The 20,396-nt window shown below is 37.7% G+C and overlaps 2 protein-coding genes across 2 annotated transcripts in view; one reads left to right on the top strand and one right to left on the bottom strand.

Annotated features, from left to right (window-relative positions):
* LOC307161660 (NACHT, LRR and PYD domains-containing protein 3-like) overlaps positions 1-17,997 on the top strand; it is a 40,335-nt gene extending 22,338 nt beyond the window's left edge. Inside the window, exons 10-12 of the mRNA XM_079876528.1 lie at positions 6,755-6,928; positions 16,614-16,775; positions 17,583-17,997. Of these exons, the coding sequence (XP_079732654.1) occupies positions 6,755-6,928; positions 16,614-16,775; positions 17,583-17,628 (382 nt within the window). The 3' untranslated portion in view covers positions 17,629-17,997. The remainder of the gene's footprint in view (positions 1-6,754; positions 6,929-16,613; positions 16,776-17,582) is intronic.
* Positions 1-20,396, bottom strand: part of LOC307161663 (NLR family CARD domain-containing protein 3-like) — a 339,467-nt gene that overhangs the window by 6,670 nt on the left and 312,401 nt on the right. The gene's annotated exons all lie outside the window — the stretch shown is intronic.

The following is a 20,396-nucleotide window of genomic DNA, read 5'->3' as shown; positions in this document are numbered from 1 at the left end:
TCTCCATGTGAGGACTGTTTACATTAGACTAGAAGTGCGCACCGGCCGCATGCTTATACACGTGGCGATTGTTTACATTAGAGTGCGCACGTGTTTCGCGCAGCATATACACAGTGTTTGTTTAAGCAGTTGATGGAAAATAAGCTATAATGCGCGTTCTAAAAATCTAAATTCGGATCTATTATTTTTCACGGTATTTTGAAGTGCCCGCGATAACAATATCGTGCATATTCATTACCGCGATTTATCGCATTACCGAATACCGGCACATGTCTACTCTGTTTAGCTGTGTGTGTATCAGTGACATCCTGGAATGTCACATGATTATGGCTCTTCTTCATGTTCCATATATGGACTATTATTGTGCATGTAGCGCCCTCAGGCTATTGGTATGAATTGAAAACACAGTATATAGAGTACCAAGCGCTCATAATGATTACATCGACGCATTTGGGTATAAATTCAATAAATATTATTCCTGTCTATAGAAATCTGATGTAAACCTATGATAATCTATCCATATTTCTCAAAATCTGCACATTTTTGAGCTAAAAGCCCTGAGGGACGTTGTTTTGTCAAGCGCTGTCATGACGACAGCACAGAGTTTTTTTCTGAATGGGAGCAGCTGACGCTCATAATTCATATTAAAGGTATCGACTCATTTTTTAATTTCATAACTCCTGACATAAATTAAGAAGTTGCTCAGAATACAATAGTGGTCAAATACTGAAACTTGAGTCTTATATCTTTTTAATGATGTATAGTTTGTCAAGGTATAACATTAAATCTGATAGTAACTTTGAACAAAATAAAAAAAAACGCTTCAGTGCGCGGGCGCACTGGCAACGGTTAACAGGTTAAAAGTCTGTGATCAGTATCTGCCTGTAATAAGATCCACTGAACGCTAGTGATGGGCGCTTTCGAAACACGCTTCATGAAGCTACGAAACCTTTACGAATCTTTTGTTTCGAATCAGTGGTTCGGAGTGTGTATCAAACTGCCAAAGTCACATGATTTCAGTAAACGAGGCTTTGTTACGTCATAACTTAGTGTTGGGTCCTAGTCCTTGTCGAGTCCGAGTCAAGTCCAAGTCCTTAACAATTGAGTCCGAGTCCAAAGAGGGCCGAGTCGGACTTGAGTCTGAGTCCTTAACGTCCGAGTCGAGTCCGCCTGAGTCCACAAAGATTTAAACAATTTGAAATTGACCTTTTACAAAGACCCGCCCCTCTTAGTTACTGTTGCTACGTACAACAAGCCATTCCGCTCTCACTCCACATGTTCTCACACAGTGAAAAATATATTGCGGAGCAAAGAGGACACTGACAATGCGCCAACAGACAAGACAGAGCAGGTTACTTTTGGTATGAAATAAAGTCTCAGCTTTCAAATTTAGTAATTTATAGGAAATTCAAACAATAAATACTGTTTTGTGGTGCTTTAATGTGTAGGCCTCAATTCAAGCAGCATGTTAACTGATAATCTTCTAGTTTTAGCACAAATTAAACATGAATGAACACCAGAACTGCAAAAAGAAATCAATACACACCATTTTTCAAGTTCAAATCCACTGACTTTAATCTGCATTATGATTGGTCAAATCGCCTGTCAATCACATTCCGGCAAAAGGTCTCACCACTGAGCTCTTAAAGGTCCCATTCCATGGATTATTTTTATTATTTTATAATGTTTCCAGGGGTGCCCTTATAATGTTAGTATGTTTTTTAGATCAAAAATTGTTATAATTTAGAAATAAAAGGCATATTTCCTAGCCTGATTTCATTCCCTGGTTTGAACACTCTGTTTGAAGGGGCGTGTCTGCTGTGAGACTTCAGTGTAAACGCCCTCTGCTGTGATTGGCTGACATGCTTGCATATGAAATATCTGGCATTACATGTGGAACTATCTGGAAAACTTTTACTATTACAGCTATTATACGTTTTTACTATTACAGCTATCGGGATTAACGAATCGTGAGAAGTTTTTTAAGTATTTAGAATGATCTATTCCCATCACATAAAAGGTTGCAGTGATGATGAGCATTGAGCAGATGACAGCCTGTTGATCGCGTGAAAGATCTTATCATTGCAACGCAATTTCTGCACTCACTAATGATTTCACCAATGCAAACATGAGGTATATAAATACAGTAAGAGATTCGTTGTGCAGTGTAACAGCGTCATTGATTTCATAACGAGTTTTGGCAAGTGTCCAGATAAACTCGCGCTGTGTTATTGACAGCTTGGGCGATTGGAAAGGGATTGTTCTTTGATCGCTTTCTGTATATTAATCACAGTTTAAGTAAGATTATTTTCATCCTACTAAGAGAAACGATGTGAAGTTGATCACTACTTACCGCTTGCTGGAATATAGTTGAAATTGCCCCCTTCGTCAGTATGAAACGCTGAGAGAAGCCTGGCTGCTTGATATTATCCCAGGTTAGAAAAACAGTCCGTGGTGAAATGGACAGAGCAAACTAACAACTTCGAATTAAACTTTTGCGGTATCCGATTATAGATAAACATCAACCACGTCTGTTGACATTTCGCCATCAATACGCCTGTGTTCCTGTAGGCGGAGGTTACGGTTCTAGTGACATCACTAAAGAAGGAAGTAGAGGGGTGTAGTCCAATCCAGCCGTTTTTTGTAGTCAACTTCTGTTAAATAAAATACCTCGCTTGGCATTGAACTTTGAGCTTTATAATTTTACAGATATTATTTATACTCTAACAACAACATTACACACTAACTAAAGTTTGAAACATGGGATCACGAAGAACGGGACCCTTAAATTAAAGGAGCTATATGTAGTTTTCAGCGGCCTCTAGCGGTGATGTTTCAGATTGCAACCAATATGTTTACAAGCGCGTGCTCTTGCGCGTGCTCGAACTCATGAGCAAGCACTCTGGGTACCGGCCAGACTGAGACGCAACACATCGGAGAAAGCATCACACAACATGCTGGAAACTAAGGTAAACTCCCACTGCAACGTTACAATAATAGGCTACTTTTATCAGCTTGACGTTGAACTAATGCTCCATGCTCGTACCATGATAAGCATGGAACCCTATCAACCGTGCCGAATTTTGCCACTGCAAGCACCACTTCACATTTTCTTCAGGAAAGGTACATTCTAGGTTTGTAGATAAGGTTTCTCCATGATTCAAATGCCCTGCCGATGTTGAGCCGTGTTTTTGTCCGAAGTTGATCCGATTCACGTCTGGCCTCACGAGCTTCAGCAGAAAAAAAACTTCTTTTTTTTTTGTTGTTTTTTATCAATATGTGGAGTTTGTGTTGGAGTCTGTGTTGTGCTGGGAGCAGGTCGTTTCTTAGTGTTATCAGACATGTCATAAGTTGCAGTGTCATCGCTGTTGAGTGCAAAGTCAGTAGACGAGGCGAGAGGCTCAGGAGCGCGCGTGCAGGTCACGCCACTGGATTTCGTGGTAAATCCAACCCGGCACCTTCACATAAAAATAAGAATACTTGCTTTCCGAGGTAATAGCAAAACCCGCAAAGTGGATCATTTTAATGTGAGATTACAACCCCTTCACACACAGGCAATAAAAAAAGGATTCATTTTAGTAGAAAAACTACACATAGCGCCTTTAATATTTTAAATCTTACAAAATGATTGCAATGTATAGTTACAGTCATACGTTTACCTACTGTACATCTTTCAGAATCTGCAAGGTAATGCTCAAGAATGCAACACGATGCATTAAGAGCCAGGGGGAAACTTTTGAGCAAGATGATGGTGATGTTTACATTTTTCTTATTTTGTTTTACATGCTATTATCTTATTTAGCCTCTGAAGGGCAAGATTAAATTTATGAATGAATTTTTAAACAAAATAAGAACAATTTACACCAATGATCCAGTTCAAAAGTTTACACCCCCTGGCTCTTAATTCTTCCTTATTGAGCATCACTGAATGTTTGCAGGGTTTGTAATAGTTGTGTATGAGTCCTTCAGTTGTCACCAGTGTGAAAAGATGGATCTCACAATCATAGTCACTGCTAGTAAGGAGTCAAATACGCAGAAGATGCTGGAAAAGCAAAGAATGTGCAGGAGCTGGAGGATTTTTCCTCATGAACAACCATTAAAAAAAAAAAAAAAAAAACAAACTTGTGGATCATTCAGGTCATTCACACACAATATTAAAAATCAAGCCTATGTAATTTGTCTTGCATTTTGGGTTTGTATTTTGTCTTGTGGACTAGGCTATTAAACATCTGTTATGTGAAAAAGCTTTTTCAGGGCAGTACTAAATAGAAACAATGTTTTTATGATCCTTCTTATTAAAAAAAACATTTTGGAGATTCTGCAAGGTGTATGTAAACTTATGACTAAAGTGTAAATGTAACAAAAACAAAATGTTGCTATGGTTATCACGTTTTCAGGTTGCTATGTCAATCTTCGCAATTTCATGACTCACAGGACTAAAATTTAGCGGATCACTCCCACATTTAAATGCAGTTATCACTCTTTATAATTTCAATAGCGCTCCCTTTAAGCCATCACATACTTACCGCGTTCTGCACCCTCACTGAAACTCTCGTCATAAACACTGAAGTTGTCTGTACTGCACAGTGAATCTCTTATTTATATTGCGTATATTTTGTTGTTTATGAGGGGATTTGCGAAATGATAAATCTTGTGCTGATTCTGAACTTACATTTTGAGCGAATTCTCCGCATGGTGACTCTAAAACGCCTCTGATTTGCCACTGTGTTCATGCGCTTAAAGGAGAACTTGGTAACTTTTTTAACTTAATAAAACTGTCTAGAATTCATTTGGATGGTTAAACAACCTGTTCTGGTGATATTGGTGACTTTCCCCGCTCCCCCCAGCGTTCCCAGGCGGAAAACCAACCTTGCAACTTGGGGACTACCGTCCCGGCAAGATAGAAATTGGAAGTCTCGTGAGAAGCGAGAACGAGCGCGAAACACGAATTGCTTGTGGCAATTCGACAAACACACACGCATGTATTACCAGATTACCCACCTCGGTAGACATAGCTCCACACGATACAGTTGGCTTGCTCCGATCAAAACAAACGCACATGAGCAGCTGTAGAGAGGGGGAGGAGGCCGCCGCAAGTGAGTTTTTTACGACCGTGTTGTGAAATATACGCCCCCCCACAGCTGTAGGGGGAGCTCGTGGGGAAAACATGCGACAACAAAAGGAAAAATCAGCGAAGAAGTGACTAGAGTTCGCTAGAGTTGCCGAGTTCTCCTTTAACATGTCTGTGATTGGCTACAAACAACACGAGTAGTTTAGTTTCGTTTTTGAATAATATTGTGTCCTCTAGTGCCCGGACTCGACTGTACTCAGAAGTTTTTCCGAGTCTAATGTCCGAGTCCATGTCAAGTCCGAGTACAAATTCATCCGACTGCTTGACAAGTCCGAGTCCGTTCAAAATTTAACTCGAGTCCGAGTACCCCAAAACTGTTTCAAAATGTTTGGAAATGTCAATGGTTCACCACTGGGGGGCGATGATCTCTGTGTACCCATGAATCATGCAGATTTACTGAGATTGAACAAGTGTCTGTGGGTTTACCTGATCTCTGATCAGTTTTATTTGTAGATGTTTTAATTAGACATTAGTATAATTAAAAGGAATAATAGTAGTTAATCATTTCTTATTGGCCTGTTTAGCTGAGCCATCCATAAAATAAACAAAACAAGCACTGAAAATTTATAAAAGAGCACATATTATACAGACACTTGATATTTAATCATATTAGATGATTAGTTAATTGAATTTGATATATTTTACTTTCAATAAAACATTTGTAATGGGTTTGTAGAAGGTGTTTTTATGCAGTTTTTCGGGGGAAATTTAGATTTTCCTGATCTACATATGTGGCAATTTATGGTGTTTGAAGGACAAACACATTGGATATCAATAGCTTTAAAAGCATGTCATTGAGCAGTAGCATACATTATTTGTCAAGCAGAAAACAGATTCTTAAACAGGAGAATCAGGTTAAATTTTGCAATGAATGATCCACACTACAAAATTGAAATGTTGACAAATTATTAATTATTAATTATTGTTGACAAAACACAATCACTTATTCCAAACAGGAATGAGAAATGATTCAATGATTATTTTGCATAGATGTTACATTTCAATCAAACGCCAATGCAATCCTTCTGTGTCCAGAGGCATATGAGCAATATGTGTGAGCATCAAAGATCAGTTTCAGCAACTTGTTTCTTTCCTGAATTAATCAATTAGCTTTGATTGATACAGTCTTTGCAAACTGATTATTTCTGTGGGTTGTTTTAAACTTCTAGCGTAAAACAGCTGTTTAGTTTCGCTGCTTACATCATGTCTCACACTTTATGACCGTTAACTGAAGCGTTTCAATCTTCTTTTATCCTCTCCTGACCATGTGACTAAAACCCAGATGTGAGACATTAAAACTGACCAATCAGATAATTACACTTCCCCCACCGTACTAAAGGTGTGACAATTCACCCCAAAAGTACAAACATTTTGGCCTACAGGCCTAGATCACTATCAGAAACCTCTGTGCCTTTACGAACTACAAATGATCCTTGTGGTGGAAAGAGGGACTGGAAACAGTAAAGCAAATGTCTTTGTTAATTTCAAATATGTAGTCTTTCCCTGTGTTACTGAACCTGGATATCCCTGTTTATTTGTCAGCAAAAGTCTGCTGGATGAAGCTAAACACGTTAGTTGATCATCATAAATCTGATTCATTTTCTTTTCTCTTTCTGTCTTCAGTCTGTGTGGATGCAGTATTACAGAGAAACAGAGTCTCATCCTGACTTCAGCTCTGAAATCAAACCCATCACACCTGAGAGAGCTGAACCTGATCGGGAATAAACTAGGAGACTCTGGAGTGAAAAACTTCTGTGATCTACTGATGAACCCACAATTCAAGCTGGAGAAACTAGAGTTAGTATCATTATACTGTACAGCAATTACAGTGTGACTGAAGTTTATTTATTTGAAGACAGCAGGGCTTATGTTTCATTGTTTATAGCAGTGCACTTTCTGGGTTTTCCCTATTGCTCACATTTTTATGTGTTTTTATCTAGATAGTAATTGTTTAATTTCCAGCATTTGATACAATGTACTGATTGTGTTCATGCATAAATCTGCCTTTTCAACAGAGAATAAAGAAGAGAGACGTCAAATAAATAGTTAAAATGAAAGAGAAGAAACAGTGTCTTCCAGCACACAGAACTAGTGTGACTGGGTTTCAGAACAGACTATTGGAAACTAAATGCTGCTGTAGCTCTTCAATAAGATGATCATCATAGATGTGAACTATTGTTATTTCTCTGTCTTCAGTCTGTGGATGCAGTATTACAGAGAAACAGAGTCTCATCCTGACTTCAGCTCTGAAATCAAACCCATCACACCTGAGAGAGCTGAATTAAACAGATTCGTATGTTACCAATAGTTTTGTGTCAGACTGGTGACGACTAATATTTTGGCGCTAATTCAAGTGTACGTGTTTTGCAAAGACAAGAAGTGAATTTCCGTTTAGGGCAGCAAAAGTGCTGCTTGACCAACCTAAATCTGGCTGTGTCTTACCTCTGTTTTAATTTAATGTTACTTTAGATAAGTGTACGTGGGAAACCAGACAAGTAAAGTTGGTTGACTTATATCTGTAGTAGTGGCCATACCTCTACTGAAGTAAACGTTACTTTAATTTCAAGTGTATGCAATCACGGGGGCTATACCAAAGTATCTTTGATTGTGTAAGCGTGAATGCGACCGATTAGCCTGGTTCTACCAGACTCTCGTACATTTCATTTGTACAGTCTGGCCTCTCTCCATTGACAAGCGTTAACTTCCTTGTAGGCGGGTATTCTGTTGAAGTTTAAAACTATTGGATCTGCCCAGAGCCACTCTGGATCTGCCATAACCAATCGCTAACCTTTGGTCGTGACGTAACCCTACAACTCAAACTAACGCACGACATCAACGTCATCGTTCTCAGCCACTCCCTCTGTTCGCTGATTGGGCCGCCAAAAATTTGGCCAGAGAAAACCAAAGAATACACCACAATCCCAGACGTAGTACTGAAGGGAAATAAAATTGAGCGGAAGTACACAGGAGGGCGGAGCCAGGCTAGCGACCGATCTCAGGTATATAGCAATTACCTCTGTTTAGTGACCGAAGCTGGAGAGATTGTGATCGTGAGACCCACGTTAAACAAGGCGTGAGGAACTCTGAGCGACATAGCTTCTTAATATGAACAGGTAAAATATAAGTAAAGAGTTAAATAGAACAATTAAATCTATTGTTAAACTATTATGTAATTGACCAATAACCAATTGGCAATCTAACTGAAAATGGAGTCAGATATAAAATGGAGTCAGATATAAAATGGAGTTAGATAAAAGCTTAAATGGAATTAAATTACTTTGCCACGCGGAAAGACAGTAACACGCAGAGACCTTCACCCGTTCTGGCGGAAACCCCCATTTGGACCGATAAACGGGCTTACACAGTTTTAAATAATTGTAATCTCAAAAGTGATGTTGATGTCTAACATATTAAAGATTTCTGTGCCTTTTGTTTGCCTCCATATTCAGTTGTCAGTTTTTGCATCTATATTTCAATGCATTTGTACAAAGAACAAAATAAAATTCAAGTTTAAGGATTTATATTGTTCAGGTTTAACTGATTAATCAGCTGAATGCTTTCATTCCTGATCTAGACTCTCCAACTGTAGTGTGACAGAGGAAGGTTATAAAGCTCTGGCTTCAGCTCTGAGATCAAACCCTTCACACCTGATAGAGCTGGATCTCACAGGAAATGATCCTGGACAATCAGGAGTGAAGAAGCTCAATGATTTACTACAGGATCCAGACTTTCAACTGAAGACACTGAGGTGAGACGGGGTCAAATAATTAACTAAATTAGTTATATGGAGGCTAAATATTCATAACAAATATATTATTTTAGCCGGGGTTGCCAACTTTGGGACTTTGGCTGGAGTGAGACTCTGTAAAACATCAGTGTGCGCTCGTAACCCAACCCTAATTTTAAAAATGTCAGTCCTTGTTTACTTAGTATAAACCCTGATTTCTGAAAAAAAAAAAAAAAAAATTCAAAATGTACAATTCATTTATTGATTGCACTATAAAAAAAATAAAGATAGAGGTAATTAAATAGCAAACATGTAAAACAACAACATCAAAACAATAAAAAATCTCAAAACAAAAGGGACACATAATAGTTACTCCACCTCCCCAGAAAACCACAACACAAGTTTCACACATTAGGCCTGTTGTAGCCTATGCCACTGTGGCTTCACCACCTCTGCAGGAGGCTCGTATCTGAAGCAGGGTTCAATCCGGTCATGAACGGTCATTGCGTCTGTCACGTGACAAATGAACGAAAGACTCGGAAGGTAAAGTAATTATTTATGTTCCCTGTAAATTATTTTTGACTGCATTATAATGATTTCTTAATTCAGAATATGATAAAGACTGCATAGGTGGATGTGTTCGGGGAATTTGGCTGTTAAAAGTATAACATTTAAAGCCCCTTAAATGAATGAAATGACTCGAAAAAAGATTTGTTCATTTTAATGAACGAGATCGAACAAGCGAGTCCGTAAAATGATCCGAACTTCCCATCACACAGGGTGCCATCAAGTGCCAGTCTGTTCCTGGTGTCAGTCTTGTTTAGGCCAGTAACTGAAAAGGTTCGCTCAGCATTTGACTGTGTCAGGCTCAACACAATCTGGGCAACCTTTGATCATTTGGGGAAATTTAAAATGCCACTTGCCCGATTTGCCAAAACGTAATTTGTACCATGAGCCTATTTTTATTGAGAAATTTAGCTAGCCCACATGACGCACATCAGACAACCTTCGCAACTATGAAGTCTGTACTCTCGGCACACAGACTGATTAGGCAAGGCTACGTCTGTAGCGAAAGGCACACCATTTTATTATCTGCTTACCTTTAGTGTCATCCAAACTTTCAAATGCTCATCAGTGGCTCCGACTCCGAACCTATGCTCTGAACTCTCTCAGAACTTTTCACATGCAACTGACGTATCAGGTGCAAGGTTTTCAGCGAATCAACGATCAGAGAAAACTGCAGTGAGAATGTTGTAGGCAGATGTTACAGCTGTGGGCTTTAAAATTCTCTCCTGTCAGTAATACGCTGTGGTCTAGTCATCAACAGAAAATTAATGGATTGAGAGGGGAGAAAAATGGATTTTGGCGTGACATTTCTTGCGTGTGCGTGAGAGCGTGAGATTGATGCTGAAAGCATGAGTGTCACGCCAGATGCGTGAGAGTTGGCAACCCTGATTTTAGCTATACAATTAGCTTGACAATTTGTTGCATCAAAATGATCAAGATCAGATCAGATGCTGCAGGTTCTGTCATGAAGATGATAAATGTCAACAGTTTAGTTGTGATACGAGCTAAAGGTCAAATAGACATTATGGGTCAGTATATGGGCTGCTATTCTGGAGTATACCTTGATAATTGAAATGCACAATTTTATTTTTGTGCACACTTCTCATCAAAATTCTAGATAACCTTTTAGTGAAATAGTTTTCTGAACACAGTTGTTTTCCATCAAGCCCAGATTCACTGCATCTCTCTACAGCAGGTCTATGAGTCTCCAGATGTTCACAAACATGCAGTTTCACAAGCCAGTTTTCTCTGTGCTGACGTTTCTCACTTCTCTTGCTTAAAAGCCAGAAAGATCTTAATTTCACACTCTGTGTTCATACTGAAAACCATGATCTAGTGAGCTTTTGCCCTTCTGCTCTGTGAGACGTTTCTGTTCTTATGAGTTTGCTTTAGGACTGAGTGTTGCTCTCGTTTATCTTAAATTTATATTTATTTGTGTATTTAAATGTTCAAAGAATTATTATTTTTTTGTATCGTATCAATCGTCATTTATTTGAGAACTGAATTGCCTCTTCTGCAGGTTTTTGAGTCCTGCTGCAGAGGAAGCCTGTCAGTATGTGAAGAGAGTTGTGGGTAAAAACCCGTTTCTCCAAGAAAAGCTGAATCTGAGTAAACATGAACTAGGAGACATACGAGTGAATCAGATCGCTGCTCTACTGCAGGATAAACACTGTCAACTCAACACACTGACGTGAGTATTGCTCATTTATTTACAATATTACTTTACTTTTAGTAGTAATGTTAGCTGATGATAATATTTCCTCACTTGTTTGAGTCAGAGCAGTTTTTTCCTCAGCGTCACACAGAGCCACAACAATTTAAAGTAATAAAATTAAACAGCAAATTAAAAGCACAATTAAAACGTGATATGAAGCTTTAAATATTTGGTTAAGACAGACCGTTTGATCATGGGTCAATAATTATTTCAGTTTCTGTAGAGGCAGAACAATGTTTTTTGTGACATCAGAATCAGAAATGTTCATAACTGCTTTCAATTCAATGTTTGTATTTCACAAAATGTAAAATGTCTAATTTTGGTGCAGCATATACTGTAACTTGAATTGAACAAGTGCATTTTAAAAGTCTGTGATCAGTATCTGCCTGTAATAAGATCCACTGAACGCTAGTGATGGGCACTTTCGAAACACGCTTCATGAAGCTACGAAACCTTTACGAATCTTTTGTTTCGAATCAGTGGTTCGGAGTGTGTATCAAACTACCAAAGTCACATGATTTCAATAAACGAGGCTTAGTTACGTCATAACTGTTTCGAAACGTTTGGAAATGTCAGTGGTTCACCACTGGGGGGCGATGATCTCTGTGAACCCATGAATCATGCAGATTTACTGAGATTGAACAAGTGTCTGTGGGTTTAACCTGATCTCTGATCAGTTTTATACATTTGTAGACGTTTTAATTAGACATTAGTATAATTAAAAAGAATAATAGTAGTTAATAGTTTCTTATTGGCCTGTTTAGCTGAGCCATCCATAAAATAAACAAAACAAGCACTGAAATTTGATAAAAGAGCACATATTATACAGACACTTGATATTTAATCATATTAGATGATTAGTTAATTGCATTTGATAGATTTTACTTTCAATAAAACATTTGTAATGGGTTTGTAGAAGGTGTTTTTATGCAGTTTTTGGCCAGCGTGTGTCGTTTCGAAACTACACGCTTGCACGCTTAGACTAACGCTTCAAAACAGTGAATCATTTTGCGAAGAAATTGGTTTAATTGATTTGAAGCTTTGAAAAGCTTTGTTTCTCCCATCAGTACTGAACGCAAGTGCAGCTTTATTCAAGGAGGGGGGAGGGGGAGGGGGGAGGGGGGAGGGGGGAGGGGGGGGGGAGGGAGGAGGGGGGGGGGGCACCTACACATGTGCAATTTGAAGGACAAACACATTGGATATCAATAGATTTAAAAGCATGTCAGTGGACAGTAGCATAAATTATTTGTCGAGCAGAAAACAGATTCTTAAACATGAGAATCAGGTTAAATGTTGCAATGAATGATCCACACTACAAAATTGAAATGTTGACAAATTATTAATTATTAATTATTGTTGATGAAACACAATCATTTATTCCAAACAGGAATGAGAAATGATTCAATGATTATTTTGCATAGATGTTACATTTCAATCAAACGCCAATGCAATCCTTCTGTGTCCAGAGGCATATGAGCAATATGTGTGAGCATCAAAGATCAGTTTCAGCAACTTGTTTCTTTCCTGAATTAATCAATGATTTTGTGCTAATCAGTTCAATTAATGGTTCAATTGCTCACTCATAAAGACAGTCACGTGTCGCCCCCTTCTGGCTTAATGATGCAAGTTGCACAAACACAGACAAGTGGAGTAATACAGTGAAAAGTCCCAGTGCTGATACTGGTGAAATATTCAAACACATTTGAAGTATACAAATATATATTTATACAATAATACTCTTATGGAAATATATTTAATACATGAATATCAGTCATGTGACCTCTTGAGTTCATCTTCACTTCCACTTTACTTTTCAGCCCGGAAGAACCAAATTGCTCAGAAAAAATAACCAATTTCCTCTCATTTGTAATACTTATGAGTGCTTTTATTATTTTCAGTGATGTACAGTCTGTTCATATCTGTTCACATCTAAAAAAATGTGTTTTAGTGGGTTTCATGACCCTTTAAAAATGATGTGAAATTAATATGTAAACTAATATAAATAGATCAAGACAACCTTTGTATTGTTACAATGTTGGTAGTATATTTAAATGAACAATGTGTAGTCTTTCCCTGTGTTACTGAACCTGGATATCCCTGTTTATTTGTCAGCAAAAGTCTGCTGGATGAAGCTAAACACGTTAGTTGATCATCATAAATCTGATTCATTTTCTTTTCTCTTTCTGTCTTCAGTCTGAGTGATTGCAGTATTACAGAGAAACAGAGTCTCATCCTGACTTCAGCTCTGAAATCAAACCCGTCACACCTGAGAGAGCTGAACCTGAGCGGGAATAAACTAGGAGACTCTGGAGTGAAAAACCTCAGTGATCTACTGATGAACCCACAATTCAAGCTGGAGAAACTACAGTTAGTATCATTATACTGTACAGCAATTACAGTGTGACTGAAGTTTATTTATTTGAAGACAGCAGGGCTTATGTTTCATTGTTTATAGCAGTGCACTTTCTGGGTTTTCCTATTGCTCACATTTTATGTGTTTTTATCTAGATAGTAATTGTTTAATTTCCAGCATTTGATACAATGTACTGATTGTGTACATGCAGAAATCTGCCTTTTCAACAGAGAATAAAGAAGAGAGACGTCAAATAAATAGTTAAAATGAAAGAGAAGAAACAGTGTCTTCCAGCACACAGAACTAGTGTGACTGGGTTTCAGAACAGACTATTGGAAACTAAATGCTGCTGTAGCTCTTCAATAAGATGATCATCATAGATGTGAACTATTGTTATTTCTCTGTCTTCAGTCTGTGGAGTTGCAGTATTACAGAGAAACAGAGTCTCATCCTGACTTCAGCTCTGAAATCAAACCCGTCACACCTGAGAGAGCTGAACCTGAGCAGGAATAAACTAGGAGACTCTGGAGTGAAAAACCTCAGTGATCTACTGATGAACCCACAATCCAAGCTGGAGAAACTACAGTTAGTATCATTATACTGTACAGCAATTACAGTGTGACTGAAGTTTATTTATTTGAAGACAGCAGGGCTTATGTTTCATTGTTTATAGCAGTGCACTTTCTGGGTTTTCCTATTGCTCACATTTTATGTGTTTTTATCTAGATAGTAATTGTTTAATTTCCAGCATTTGATACAATGTACTGATTGTGTACATGCAGAAATCTGCCTTTTCAACAGAGAATAAAGAAGAGAGACGTCAAATAAATAGTTAAAATGAAAGAGGAGAAACAGTGTCTTCCAGCTAGGGCTGAACGATTAATTGCATTTGCGATAATATCGCGATATGATGAAATGCGATTTTTTAAACCGCAAAGCTGCGATTATAGTCTGGTCACGTGACACGCGAGAGTAAACCAGTCTGTATTGCAGATGAAGCATCAACTTGGCACGCGACACATATAGACCTGGCTACAGGAAATAACAGTTTATGTTTAATTTATGTGATATTGTGTTATAGATTCTCTCCAACGATTCTGTATTGTATATGTCTGAGCTTAGTTTTAAACACAGACGTGTACGACGCGCGTGCTTTATAAACAACCGTATTCTGCTTGCTTCTAATTCCTCTGTCTCTTTCTCACACACACACACACACACACGACACCACTCGAACCTTACGAGAAATAATCTTTAATAAAGTTCGGAAAAGTTGAAGCGAGTTACAAGGACATTCGCGGGCTTCATTGCGCAAGATATGAGATACGCGCGGTCTGCGTGATGTTACTTCAGTAGTGCGCGGTCTCGCCCGCCGGTATTTTACTTACAAATGTTCTACGAAGGCATCATATGTCTTGGAATGCAGTTGGCTTATATATTAAAAATATGAAAATCACCGACAGAAGCTGCTTTCAATTTCAAATACTCACGTGCGTTTTGCGAAGAGCATTTGAGTATGCGGCTGTGAGCGAGTTTACGTGGTTAAATGTAGCCTACGTTTGCATCTCAAAATGCTTTTATGACGCGAAATTACCGGTAATGTGACACAGTCAGTTATTAAACAAACAGGACAAACCACATCTTATAATTTCAAGAGATGAACACGTTCAGACAGCCTACTCTTAAATACTGAAAGCACTCTTTGTTTATTGCTTGTAATATTTTTTTCCTTCTTTGTTATTTGTTTTGAAGCTATATTTGTTAAAATTATTAACATGTAATTGTATTAATTTTGTTTTTTAATGTGTAATAATTATTATAAGTAGGCCTACTTATAATTATGTAATTAAATATTTTAAGTTTTATTAATAAGATCAATTAAAGAAAAAAAATGTATCGGCTCATGAGGTGCCTAAAGATTCCCTTCCCTATTTTACAATGATTTATTGCTTGTTTTTGTTGAATAATAGAAAAGATAAAGAGCTTAAAAAATAATCGCATATTAAATCGCAATCGCAATATTGGTAAAAAAAAATCGCAATTAGATTATTTTCCAAAATCGTCCAGCCCTACTTCCAGCACACAGAACTAGTGTGACTGGGTTTCAGAACAGAATATTGGAAACTAAATGCTGCTGTAGCTCTTCAATAAGATGATCATCATAGATGTGAACTATTGTTATTTCTCTGTCTTCAGTCTGTGGAGTTGCAGTATTACAGAGAAACAGAGTCTCATCCTGACTTCAGCTCTGAAATCAAACCCGTCACACCTGAGAGAGCTGAACCTGAGCTGGAATAAACTAGGAGACTCTGGAGTGAAAAACCTCAGTGATCTACTGATGAACCCACAATTCAAGCTGGAGAAACTACAGTTAGTATCATTATACTGTACAGCAATTACAGTGTGACTGAAGTTTATTTATTTGAAGACAGCAGGGCTTCTGTTTCATTGTTTATAGCAGTGCACTTTCTGGGTTTTCCTATTGCTCACATTTTATGTGTTTTTATCTAGATAGTAATTGTTTAATTTCCAGCATTTGATACAATGTACTGATTGTGTACATGCAGAAATCTGCCTTTTCAACAGAGAATAAAGAAGAGAGACGTCAAATAAATAGTTAAAATGAAAGAGAAGAAACAGTGTCTTCCAGCACACAGAACTAGTGTGACTGGGTTTCAGAACAGACTATTGGAAACTAAATGCTGCTGTAGCTCTTCAATAAAATGATCATCATAGATGTGAACTATTGTTATTTCTCTGTCTTCAGTCTGTGGAGTTGCAGTATTACAGAGAAACAGAGTCTCATCCTGACTTCAGCTCTGAAATCAAACCCATCACACCTGAGAGAGCTGAACCTGAGCGGGAATGAGCTAGGAAACACAGGAGTGAAGCACTTATGTGCCGTACTGAAGGATCCACACTGTAAACTGGAGAGATTGAGGTCAGTTACATTCACAGACAAGAATCAAAATGCTTAAAATCACTTCAACAGTTTAAACTAAAACACTTTATACTCAATATCTCACAGTGAGTCTGAGTTCACATTATATTTGTGTAAAATTCTTCACATTCATGATTTGTTTGTAAGATAATCTCTCTTCCTCTGTTTGTGTCTTTCTAGTCTAGTCTACTGTGGCATTACAGATGTTTCTTCTTTAACTCAGTCTTTGACTGACTCAAAAGCACTGCAGTTTTTAAAAGAGCTTGATCTGGGAGACAATAAGATAGGAGACTCAAAGCGGCGGCTCAGAGACGTGATACGAGACTCAAACTGTGTCCTGAGGTGAGGAAACATCACTGAGATACTAAAGAGATCTTCATTTACCTCTGATATGTGAACAAACCTTTCAAAAATTCGTGAAAGGAAATTATCATTAAGCTTTATTGCAACAAAGGGTTTGTGTGAGAACAAAATGTGAAGTTATTGAGATGTTTAACACAAAGGAGGAAAGAGAACAAAAGCTCACTGTCACAGCTTTACACATCAACACCTGCTTTATGAACTCTGTCAGTAGAAGTGAATCATTTCAGTGTGAAAACAGACTTGGTCAGATTGTAGGAAACGCTTCACTCCTGCTAAAATCAGTGCAGTTCCAGCTTCAGCTCACAGCGTCCAGCTCACATGAGAAATGTCTCTGTCTCTAGTGTGTTTTTACTGTGACAAGCAACACGTCACACTACTTTACACTTACTTTACTCTCAGTTATTTACTAAGAGCCTACAAACATGTTTAAACTAGAGGACAAACGGCTTTAACTAAAGGTTTGTGTTTGAACTCAAAATAACATTTGTATTTGCTCCCTGTGGTTTATTCCATACGCCGTACACTCATTAGTTTATCCTTTACAGAGACTCAATAGGAGTCGCACCGACACACACACAGACAAACATATGAACATGATTCATGATTTAAATCTATTATATTTAAAATACAAATATCAATGCAAGATCATGTAAAGTCGGTAATTAATCTGATTACAGGAATTCAATTTACCTAACCCTTTACTCAAGAAAACAGTAATTGAAATATAATAATTTGCACTTTGTTCCACTGAACACTGATTGTTTTCTCTTCTGTTCCACTTTACAGAGATGAAGATCAATCATCAGACTCTGATGGATGCGTTATATCATAGTGAGAAATGATCATGAGAGGAGCAGAAACCATCAGATGATCCACAGAAGAGTCTCACTACTGTCTATGAGGAGAAATAAATGTGTAAATGTGTTTCATACAGGTGGAAGAGACTCAGACTTCACAATTAAATAAAGCAGCGTGTGTGTGTTAGCATGCGTATTAGAAACATGTGATATTGAATGATTCATGTTGGTTTATTATTCAGCCAAATGATGGTTTAGTTGTAATTAAAGGTGGAACAGAGGAAGAAGCTCAGATGAGTGTCAGCAGAAATCTTTAGTATCAGGCCTGCAAATATAATAATGTTTGGATTGAACTCATCCATAATTATTAAAATATTTCTAATCATGAACGTGATTGTCAAGTATAGCACATGAATGTTTCTCTTCTATTCCACTTTACAGAGTAGTAGTGTTGGGTCCGAGTCCACCATTGTCGAGTCCGAGTCGAGTCCAAGTCCTTAACAATCGAGTCCGAGTCCAAGTCCGAGACGGACTTGAGTCCGAGTCCTTAACATCCGAGTCCGAGTCGAGTCTGGCCGAGTCCACAAAGATTTAAATGATCACGTGCAGAAACACTCGGCATACATAAGTAGGGGAGAGCGGGGCACAACCTATCGCTTTTTGACTTTCTCAGTTTGTGTAAACCTACTTAGGGTTCAGAGAATTAATTTCACACGTTTAGTACAATTGTTTTGTTTCATTAGTACACTGTATACTTTTTTCTTGATATAGCCTGAAAGAATGGAAGTGAAATGTGACAACATGCCCCATAGGTGTATATAAACTATAAAAGTAAAGAATAGAATATCATATATCTAATAGGGGCTCATTGTAACGCAGTGTGACAACATGCCCCGCCTGCACAACTGGGGTTTATTTACTGGCTTCAAGTTCAAGCTTGATGCTTCTGTGCAGAACAATCTCCCCTGCACTCCCTCAAGCCTGTGGTGGGGGAGAGAGCGCCACCTCGTGGTCATATAAAAGTGGTCACCATCTCATAGAGGCACAACATCTCTTCACCTGGACTGATCCCCGCTGGTGCACTGACCTGGCCAACTCAACTCGAGCTGATGAGCCATCTTAGAGAAACTGATGAAGACACATCTTTTCTGTCAACACTTGACCAACACTAACACTTACTAATACGTCTATTTTTTTCTTTAAAAACAAAACACAACCTTGCCATGTGTACTGCGCTAGACTAACTGAGACTTGTCACAGCACTTAGATGTTGCTCTTTTGTTAGTTTGATTTAATTTATTGTTCTCCTCATTTGAAAGTCGCTTTGGACAAAATTAGCATCTGCTAAATATGATTAGGCTAAATGTAAATCTAAAAAAAAAAAAAAAACTCTTCTTTGCTTTCCCTATTTCTCAAATACATACATGATAATAATAATAATAATAATACAAAATCTGAAAATTGCAATGCAAGAACCCAACAATAATGAATCTTGAAACAATCACACACACACAAAAAAAAGCATCCTATGTGATGAAATAATTGCGATGATGTTAATTTCCTATTCTATTCACAAACTATTCTATTTCTTTATTCTTTTATTTTTACAGTTATTTATGATTTACGTTACAAGCTCTCAGAATTTCATCAAATGTTTATGGCCAGATGAATATCAGCAACTGCACCAACTTGATTATTTTTAGCTCAGTTTGGGCCTCGGAATATATGTTTCCTATGAGTATGAGCTCCGTATTAATACTCTATGAGCTGTAAAAGCCCGTTATACCAACGGTGTACAACACATAAAGCACATTAGACTTGTCTGACCGTTATTTCATATATCAGGCTTTACAGGGTTAATAAATAACAAAAAAACATCAGCATTAAACAGTTGCATATATTTGACCAGTACATGTTTCCAGAAAGCAAGGTTAACTATGAAAGCTGGTTTCCGCCACAGAATAAAAAATAAAAAAGGTAATTGGGACTTTTTTTTTCCTCTCACAATTGCATATTTATATGAGATATAATTGCGAGATATAAAGTCAGAATTGATATGAAGTTGCAATTGTGTGTTATAAAATCAGAATTTCGAGATATAGCCTATACATGCATTTCTGAGAATTGTATTTTTATTTCCTTTATAACACTCAATTCTGACCTTATATCTCACAATTCTGAGAAATAAAGCAGAATTGCGAGATGTAGTCTCAATTATCTTTAAAAAAAAATTATTATGTGGTGTAAACAAGCTTTTCCTGTCACATGACCTCTGTTTATTAACCCAGTCATTGCTTACTCGTGGATATCTGTTCCCAGTGTGTGTTGTGGAGTGTGTTCATCTCAGAGAGTGTGTGTCCACATCTCCTCCTGCTGGGCTGATGTGAGATCACTTCATCTCTCCTGTGGCTCATGCAGGGATGAACAACTTCATATTCTTGATGACTGTGAACAAGGATTATACTGTTTTTCATACTTAATAAAGAATGATGGCTCACGAGCATCAAGCAAGTATGTTTTATCTTCAGTTTACACGTGTTTTATATTTGTGCATTGATCATATGTTTATATGTGGATAAAAACCGCATCTCTTCAGTAGACTTGTATTAAACCGACTGATTGAAATGCAGTAGTTTTGGGGAAATGGAGGAACAGAAAACACTGGCTTTATCTGTATGAGCACTAACTGACCTCAGGCCAGTACTGGATAAATACACTGAAATTTTAACTCTTTTTGACACATATATGCCAACATGTATTAAAACATAATAATTTAGCTTGAGCCTGCTTGACAATGCTTAAA

The sequence above is a fragment of the Squalius cephalus genome (genome assembly GCF_949319135.1).
Source record: "Squalius cephalus genome assembly, chromosome: 7".
NCBI classification, from domain to species: domain Eukaryota; kingdom Metazoa; phylum Chordata; class Actinopteri; order Cypriniformes; family Leuciscidae; genus Squalius; species Squalius cephalus.
Note: the sequence above shows the minus strand (reverse complement) of the source record. Positions and strands in the feature narration are given on the sequence as shown.